We start from the raw sequence: 10,000 nt of genomic DNA, 5'->3' as shown, positions 1-10,000 counted from the left end.
GTGTGTGTGTGTGTGTGTGTGTGTGTGTGTGTGTGTGTGTGTGTGTGTGTGTGTCTCTGTGTGTGTGTGTGTGTATGGTTGTTTTGTCTGAAAGAAAGACAGAAAGAGAGAGAGAGAGAGAAAGAGAGAGAGAGAGATGCAAAGCCATACATCATCTCCTAATTGCCCCGTCTTCTCCTTCAGAGTGCCGTGACATCTTGCTACCCATGATGCTTCAGGAGCTGAGTGACGCTCTGGAACAGGTGGGTTGCGTCTCTCCATCCGATGAACACCGGGACAGCGTAGAGCTCCTCAACAAGATCCTGGAGGTCCTGAGCCGCAACAACGTGGTGAGTTACCAGTCGGACAGTCAGCCAATCAGCCACCTCTATGCTCTGCCACTGGCCAGTAGCAAAGACTGGTCCTGAGTAGTGGACGAAACTGTTGATTTTTCTGGCTGACATATGACTGCAGTTGGGCATTGCTGAGGCTTAGCAATTTAAAAAGATCAATGGTGAACAACGGGGGAGATGCTGCAGTCCCAGTCCATCTGGATTTCAGTTTGCACTGCACAAGTATACCACACACACACACACACACACACACACACACACACGCATAAGAGCAGTTCACCAAGCGAGAAAAAACATAGCACAAGCACGCACACACACACACACACACACACACACCCACACACACACACACACACACACACATACTGTACACACACACATAAGAGCAGTTCACCAAGCGAGAACAAACATAGCACAAGCACACACACACACACACACACACACACACACACACACACACATCTGTCTAATGAATACAATGTCCAAGGGAGTTTAATTGCAAAAGCTTGATTGGGGAGCTCGCACTTTGAAGTCAACTTAATGCTTCACCCTTTCTTATTTACTCTGCTGGCATTAATGAAGCTTGAACGCAGTGGAGTGGAGAGAGAGAAGGCAGAGAGAGAGTGAGTGAGAGAGAGAGAGAGAGAGTGAAAATGAGAGAAAGTGGGTGAGTACATGTGAGAAAGAGAGAGTGTGTGAGAGAAAGATAGAGAGAGAGAGAGTAGAGGTAGAAAAGGAGGGGTGGAATTAAGTTAAGAGCCCTGAATTTGTGAACTGGGATGTGGGCCATGTGAAGCATTAGCTGTGGTTTGTAGAAGGCGTAAAGAGAGCAGGAGAAGCATGTATTGGGTTAGCAGCGTAGAGAAGCATGTATTGGGTTAGCAGCGTAGAGAAGAAGCATGTATTGGGTTAGCAGCGTAGAGAAGCATGTACTGTATTGGGTTAGCAGCGTAGAGGAGGAGCATGTATTGGGTTAGCAGCGTAGAGGAGGAGCATGTATTGGGTTAGCAGCGTAGAGAAGCATGTATTGGGTTAGCAACGTAGAGAAGAAGCATGTATTGGGTTAGCAACGCAGAGAAGCATGTACTGTATTGGGTTAGCAACGTAGAGAAGAAGCATGTATTGGGTTAGCAGCGTAGAGAAGCATGTATTGGGTTAGCAGCGTAGAGGAGGAGCATGTATTGGGTTAGCAGCGTAGAGAAGCATGTATTGGGTTAGCAACGTAGAGAAGAAGCATGTATTGGGTTAGCAACGCAGAGAAGCATGTACTGTATTGGGTTAGCAGCGTAGAGAAGAAGCATGTATTGGGTTAGCAGCGTAGAGAAGCATGTATTGGGTTAGCAGCGTAGAGGAGGAGCATGTATTGGGTTAGCAGCGTAGAGAAGCATGTATTGGGTTAGCAGTGTAGAGAAGCATGTATTGGGTTAGCAACGCAGAGAAGCATGTACTGTATTGGGTTAGCAGCGTAGAGAAGAAGCATGTATTGGGTTAGCAGCGTAGAGAAGCATGTATTGGGTTAGCAGCGTAGAGGAGGAGCATGTATTGGGTTAGCAGCGTAGAGAAGCATGTATTGGGTTAGCAGTGTAGAGAAGCATGTATTGGGTTAGCAGCGTAGAGAAGCATGTATTGGGTTAGCAACGTAGAGAAGAAGCATGTATTGGGTTAGCAACGTAGAGAAGAAGCATGTATTGGGTTAGCAGCGTAGAGGAGGAGCATGTATTGGGTTAGCAGCGTAGAGAAGCATGTATTGGGTTAGCAGCGTAGAGAAGCATGTATTGGGTTAGCAGAGTAGAGGAAAGGGATATGGTGAATTAAAGGCAGTTTAGACAAGTACAGACTGAGAGAGAGAGGGGTGAAGAAATGGAGGAAGCAAGAGAGCGGGAGAGAGATGGGGGGGGGGGTCAATGAGTTTATGGGCCCTGTTATGGCAGAACTTCAAGTAAGGATCATCTCTCTCTCTCTCTCTCTCTCTCTCTCTCTCTCTCTCTCTTTCTCTCGCTCTCTCTCCCTCACACTCACACACACATACACAAAAACACACATTCCTCCCTTTCAGCTCTGTCTTTCTGTCTAAAATGGCTTTGCTGCTCTTAAGGAGGGTTTAACGTATGACCCCTTATTAGTTTGGCTCTGAGGAAAAAAGCGCTGTTTCAATGCATCAGATGCCACTTTTTATCTACGGCACAGCCAGGGGTCCCGTCTGCCTTTAATCCGGTGTGTGTGTCCCCAAACAAACACCAATAAAACACACACACACACACACACACACACACACACACACACACACACACACACCCTACCAGACAGGAAGGATTAAAGATGTGATTAAAGATGTATAGTGTATGTGATGGGGTATTGGGAGAGGAATGCATGGTAGAGAAGGAAAAGAAAGGGAAAGAGAAAATGGAGAGGAGGGGGTAAGAATGAGAGAATATGATGAGGAGATAGATGCAGGAAAGAATCAGAGAGAAGAAACTCTCTGGGGGGTGGGGAGGTGAATGACAAAAATTGACATTGAGGGACAGAGGGAGAGAGTGAGGAAAGATCAAAGTGGCAGAGAAAGAGAGAGAGCGAGTGATTGAGTGAGAGAGAGGTAATTCGAGGAAGGATGATGAGAGGATGAGATTGACAGAGGGGATGGATACAAAGAGATGGGAAGCAGGAGGTCGGGCTCATTCTCTCCGTTTGCTCGTGCTCGCTGTTCACTTATTCGTTCTCCGTGTGTCCGCTCACTCGTTCCCTCGTTCTTGTGCTTCCCATCTCGTGGTCCTCCACCACGCCACCACCCTCCTCCTCCTCCTCCTCTTCCTCTTCGCCTCTCATCTCTAACAGGATTTTTTTTCCACAGAGGGGCTGTTCAGTGTTAGAGGGTGTCAGACTGTGTGGCCTTGTGCAAATCTCATTATTCACTCGCCTCTTTGCCCTCTCTCTTCTCATCTCCTCCTCTCTTCCCTTCTCTCCTCTTTTCTCTCCTCTCTTTCTCTCTCTCCCCTTCACACTTTTTGCCCTCTCTTCTTCTCTCCTCCTCTTCTCCCTTCTCTCCTCTTTTCTCTCCTCTCTTTCTCTCTCCCCTTCACACTTTTTGCCCTCTCTCTTCTCCTTACTTCCTTTTCTCTTCCTCCCCACTTTATTTCCTCTTCTCTCCTTTCCTCGCTCTCTTCCTCTCTCCCCTTCAGACTTTCTCACTATTTCTCTTTCCTCTGACATTTCTTACTTTTTTTACCCCTCCTCCTTTCCTCTTATTTTTATCCCTCTCTCTCTCTTTCTCTCTCTCTCTCTCTCTATCTCTATATCAGTGTCCTTTTCAGTCTGTGTGTAAACACCAGCTCCCCATCCCTGTGCACTCCCGATGCACCAGGGTGAGGCAGACAGTGAAGCTATGCTAGCTAGTGTGGGGAGGACATCAAGGGCAATGAGACAGAGGGATGAGAGATGGATAGAAGGACGAAGGTTAAAGGTGTTGATAAGAGGACAATTGGAAATGCCAACACTGGAGAAAAAGAGGGCAAATAAAAAGAGAGATAATGAAGTGGAAATCTGACTAGATATTTAGCCAAACGTGTCTAGTCAGCCTTCTTGGAGGCTTATCCTACTACTACTGCTGCTACTACTACTACTACTACTACTACTACTGCTGCTGCTAGTACTACTACTAGTACTACTACTACTAGTACTACTACTACTACTACTACTGTACTACTACTGCTGCTGCTACTTCTACTACTACTACTACTACTACTACTACTACTGCTGCTGCTACTAGTACTACTACTACTACTACTACTACTACTACTACTACTACTGCTGTTACTAGTACTACTACTACTACTACTACTACTGCTGTTACTAGTACTACTACTGCTACTTAAGCAATAAGCCCCAAGAGGCCGTAGGTTACACTGAATTTAGAACAGCTAAGGGGCGTTGTTAGGCACGACGCGCTAGTGGAGCTGTTCTGAATTCAGTGTAACTTACGGACTCGAGTGGCTTATTGCTTTTCTAAAACGGTTACTACATATCTGGCAGGATTTCATAAAATAAAGGCACCGCAACGAGAAATGTAACAATTTATTCATAAATAATCATTCTTCCGCAAATAAATATATTTCCTCTATCTGAATGGTTGCCAAACAACGTCGCAGCTACTTTAACTTTTGTATCAAGTTATAATAATGCAGTAATATAGAACGAAATGCGGTCAAGGTGTATGTTTGGGCTACAACGGCATTGAACGCGATTCAGACAATCACAATCAAGGACCGGAACTATCTAGTTTTAGAATACTACTTCTAGTACTATTACTACTGCTGTTGCTACTATTACTACTGCTGTTGCTACTACTATTACTGCTACTACTACTGCTGTTTACTACTATAACTATTACAGTATTGCTACTGCTGCTACTAGTAATACTACTACACTCTTAAAATGAATATGTTGAAAACAATACAACTTGCATTGTTTTTAACACATTCAACATCTCTTTGTCCAGATAGGGACAACACAGTTTGTGTTGTTTCCTTTTTTGTTTGTTACACAATGTGTTGAAAATAACAAAGCTTGCATTGAAAACAACACAACTTGTGTGTCTCTGTGTCCAGATAGGGACAACACATTTGTGTACTACTATTACTATTGCTACTACTACTAACTACTACTACTACTACTACTACTACTACTACTACTACTACTACTACTAACACCACTCTTTATTTTTGTAGCAGCTTTCTGTTAAGAGCCAAATGTGCTTTAGCGAATGCATCCAGAATGGACAGGTCAAAAGCAAAAGCCTAATAAAAACGCATTCCTCCTCTACACTCCTCCTCTGTTAGCTGACAGAGGACTGATCTGGTACGCCACGCTGTGCTGTCAGCAGTCGCCATGGACAGCCACTGAAGGTCGTTGTTTGTACCTCAATGATATGATTTTCTATAATGTTAGCTTGCGGGATGACAAGGCTATGCCTAGCCTCTATGGACTCCAGCTGAGTCTCCCTGCTGCCATGCAGAGGTGATCTCTTTGTCTCTGAAAAGCCCTCATGGTTAACAAATGCAAACTCTCTGACACAAACTTGCAGTACAGGTCGATGTGTGGGTTAGAAAAGTTGCATAGGCATAGCCAATCCAGCGTGCTTCTCTTTGTCAGCATGACTGACAGTGGACTGACCACTCAGCCAAGTCTGTGGTCAGCAAAGGAGACACACACAAAAACAAACCCACCACAGAAGGCCAGGCAGCTGTTGTTTTCTAGTTGGAGGTGGTGTTGGAGTTCGCGTAACAAGCTACAACCTCGATGTTCAAGCCAAAACAGCCCCAACAGGTCAGGTGGGAATATTGACTCATGATAACATGAAACAAAAACAACTCTTGGAAATAAATGCAGTACTTAATCAAGATGGTGATAAACAATGAATCATCTTAAGTAAACTATAGGATACAAAGTGCATATAAATTCACAGCACACACACACACACACACACACACAGACACACACACACACACACACACACACACACACACACACACACACACAGTGAGTGTGTTCTAGTTCTATTTTAGCTATTGGGATTTTGAGATGCACCATATTGTAATGCAGCAGATGTCTTTGAACTTGGGAGAGGTGGGAAAAACACTAGAGGAGAGAGAGGGGTGAGTGAGAGAGAGTAGGGGGAGAGAGCTGCATATGTTCCTGGGATTAGAGTGTGTGTCTATGCAGATGTGCGCTGTAGAGTCCCGGCGCTGGTGGGGATTCGGAGCTGTTCATTGGGATGAGAGTGCAACTCAGGACGGCTAAGTCCGCCGAGGAGTCCCGACTCCTCAGTCTTGATTTCTGCCGGTGGTTTTTGGACCGACGTGCCCAACAGCTGTTCCAGGTCTGCCCTCTCAGAGTCAATCCCTTTTGATATGCTTTATCGGCTTTTGCATCACGACAACTCCACACTCTCTCTCTCTCCCTCCCTCTCTCCCTCTCTCTCTCTATCTCTATCTCTATCTCTCCCTCCCTCCCTCTCTCCTCTCTCTCCCCCCCCCTCTCTCTCTCTATATATATCTACCTCCCTCCCTCTCCCCCTCCCCTCTCTATTTTATACGCACACACATGCCCACACATACACATACTCTCTCTCACACACACACACACACACACACACACACACACACACACACCACACACATATAGGTCATTCCCACACATGCACACAGGTCATTCTCCGGTCCTGAAATGACAATTCATCTATTAAGAGAGATTCACCCACACTACAGATACTAATCTCATTTTATCCCCCCTGGCCATGAACCCTGGGTAATTCCGTGAAGTCATAGGTGGAACACAGTACACACACACACACACACACACACACACACACACACACACACACACACACACACACACACACACACATGCAGGGGTCAGTGATAGTTAAGTATTGGCAGATGGCTCCTGGAGAGGGGTGTCGTGAGGGCAGTCCATCTGATTTCTCTCCTGCATGTCCAGGTGAGTCACGTGGGCACCTGTGCCTCTGAGGACACTTAGCAGAGAGAAGAGATCACACTCTCACTCTCTCACACTCTCACACTCTCACTCTCTCACACTCTCACTCTCTCACACTCACACTCTCACTCTCTCACACTCTCACACTCTCACTCTCTCACACTCTCACACTCTCACTCTCTCACTCTCACTCTCTCACTCTCTCACATTCTCACTCTCTCACACTCTCACACTCTCTCACTCTCACTCTCTCACTCTCTCACACTCTCACACTCTCACACTCTCACTCTCTCACACTCTCTCACTCTCTCACTCTCTCACTCTCTCACTCTCTCACACTCTCACTCTCTCACACTCTCACTCTCTCACACTCTCACTCTCTCACTCTCACTCTCTCACTCTCTCACATTCTCACTCTCTCACACTCTCACACTCTCTCACTCTCACTCTCTCACTCTCTCACACTCTCACACTCTCACACTCTCACTCTCTCACTCTCTCTCACTCCCCACTCCCCACTCCTGGAGCACTGGGACGTCGTGAAGTCGGCCAGGCTAATGAGCTCTATACATTTTGCATTGCACCACTTCATTTGGATAGAATCTTATAATCACCCAGCAAACCACACATATCTAAAACTGCAGATTGCATTGACTTTAATCGTCTGTAATCTATGAAATACCTGTTCGTTCATTTCTGGGAAGTGTCAAATGACCATCACCTGTCTACTTATTAACGGTCAGCTGGTGGTGACCCCTTCCCAGTTTATCCTCCTTATCACGATGCATTCAAGTAAAAAATTCATAATTCTCCTGTAGTCCACATTAGTGACCCAAATCCTACCCCTAATCCTAACACTAACACCGCACACTGTACATCTTACATAAGCACTTGCAACCACATGTAATTATGTAAAAGATGCCCTCTGTACTTGCTTAATGAACTAAGATATAAGTACATAGCACCACAAGCAAGGTCATGGATGGACAGAACTCCTAAATAGATGAATGCAAAGAGAGAGTGATGAGAGAGCATGGGAGAGGAGTGGGATGAGAGAGAGAGAGAGAGAGTAGGCAGAGGAGGAGGATCGTGAGCAAGCGGAATCTCAAGTTGAAAGACCTTGATACAGTGTCTCTTTCAAACTGTTGGCCTCTGCAGTAGTTGGACTTGCAGTGGGGTTAAGCCTTTAAGAGTGTGATATGCTGTATGTGTGTGAGTGAGGTAGAGAGAGAGAATCACTCACTCACAGTGTGTGTGGGGGGGGGGGCTTTGCTGTGGCTTTGTAAGAGAGGGATCTCTTTATCCAACTGTGGGCCCAACACTCGGCATGAGTTAATCAGGACCCAGGCTATGTGTGTGTGTGTGTGTGTGTGTGTGTGTGTGTGTGCATGCTCGCAGATGGGTTCTGGTCAAGGATTTGTTTATGCCATGGGAAAAGCTAATACAAGCCTCAGCGCCCAATCAATGCCCAGGACCAATCAATAAACCAGAGAGCAAGATACAAAATACAGGCAGGGAGAGCCAGTGGAATGGAGGTGGAGTTGTTGTTAAGTTTCATACCTGACAACACAGAGATGTTGACAGCACACACACACACACACACACACACACACACACACACACACACACATACCGTAGCTTTGTGTACTCACCATCCTTCCTTACACTAACAGTTTCCTTCTCCCATTCTATTATTTTCTCTATCTCTCTCCCTCCCTCTCTCTCTCTTTCTCACTCTCACTGTTCAGTGATCAGTCTTCTATAAGTCCTCATTACCGCTTCTTATCAGTCCGATTGGCCATTGAGCTGGACAATCTCAGTCAATGTGAACACCATTAGAGGCAGATCAGCACGCTGCCTTGCAAGAACCTTTTAACCTGTGCCCAGATTGCTTTACCGTGTGTGTGTGTGTGTGTGTGTGTGTGTGTGTGTGTGTGTGTGTGTGTGTGTGTTAGGGCTGTCTTAACAGGCTCTTGTAATAACATCTTGTGATTCTCCCATGTGTTTTGTAGGGCGACACGTTCCAGCATGTTCAGGCCATAGTGGCGTCCTTGCTGAGGACCATCAACCGCACCGTCATCAGCATGGACAGAGAACATGCTCTCATCGTGAGTAATGAGTACACACACACACACACACACACACACACACACATGCATGCACGCACGCACACACACGCGCGCGCGCACGCCAAACGCACACACACACGCACACTCACACATACACACACAGACACACACACACACACACACACACAGACACACACACACACAGACACACACACACATACAGTACACACGCGCACACACACACACACGCACGCACACACACACACACACACACACACACACACACACACACACACACACACACACAGAGACTGCTGTTACAATCACTCTGTAAGCGCTTTCAGATATAACATCCGGAGTATATGAGGAGGTTTGTCAAACGGAGGTCCTACCCTTCGGATGATTCAGATATGATGCTAAACTGCGAACCTAATACTGACGTATGTGTGAACGACATACACGCACACAGGGGCGCCTTAATACCACCCGAGGCCCCTGGGCGATATGTTTTTTTAAGGACCCCCCCCCAACCGCAAATATTAATTATGATTAAATGATACCCGGCCCGCGATCTGACCCGACACATAGCGTGCGCTTTTGATTAATAACATGCAGTGTAGCCATTATTCAGCACGTAAAACCTTTACATAAACAGGAACAGAAAGCCCTCGAATCACGTCAGCCTACCCATGACATCGCTTATCAAAAAGGCTAGCCTACTGCACGAAAACAAGCGTTGAACTTTTACAACACTGGCTGTAGGCTAAGTTAAAAGATGGGTACACATGGACGTTTAAACGCTTTTCAAAAGTGCATGTGTTTGTCGTGTCTTTTGAAATTCTGTCTACTTAACACACCAGTTTAACGCAGTTTGGGAGGGACAGAAATACTTTTAGCCTACAGAACAAGCTGGCTCATGTGACGTGAACATGGCTACCTTATGCATTATCACACTACATGGAGACATATCTCACGTTAACAATGGAGAAAACATAACATAGACTATTATATGTGCGAATGGGTTAGCACAAACTTAGCTGTTGGTGAACGGAGATGCAGATCACTAATTCATTTATTTGCGCCACAGCCCATGTTCTGCGTTCACTCCAA

At 46.0% G+C, this 10,000-nt stretch overlaps 1 protein-coding gene across 1 annotated transcript in view; it reads left to right on the top strand.

Moving 5' to 3' along the window:
* Positions 1-10,000, top strand: part of dock2 (dedicator of cytokinesis 2) — a 111,724-nt gene that overhangs the window by 36,215 nt on the left and 65,509 nt on the right. The window contains exons 25-26 of the mRNA XM_076291981.1: positions 184-329; positions 8,834-8,929. Coding sequence (XP_076148096.1) covers positions 184-329; positions 8,834-8,929 — 242 coding nt within the window. The remainder of the gene's footprint in view (positions 1-183; positions 330-8,833; positions 8,930-10,000) is intronic.

The sequence above is a fragment of the Alosa pseudoharengus genome, unplaced genomic scaffold (genome assembly GCF_046254945.1).
Source record: "Alosa pseudoharengus isolate Yale_2024_CS ecotype anadromous, Long Island Sound unplaced genomic scaffold, YU_APseudo_1.1 YU_APseudo_1.1_scf_19, whole genome shotgun sequence".
In the NCBI taxonomy this organism is placed as follows: Eukaryota; Metazoa; Chordata; class Actinopteri; order Clupeiformes; family Clupeidae; genus Alosa; species Alosa pseudoharengus.
This window is presented reverse-complemented; position numbering and strand designations above follow the sequence as displayed.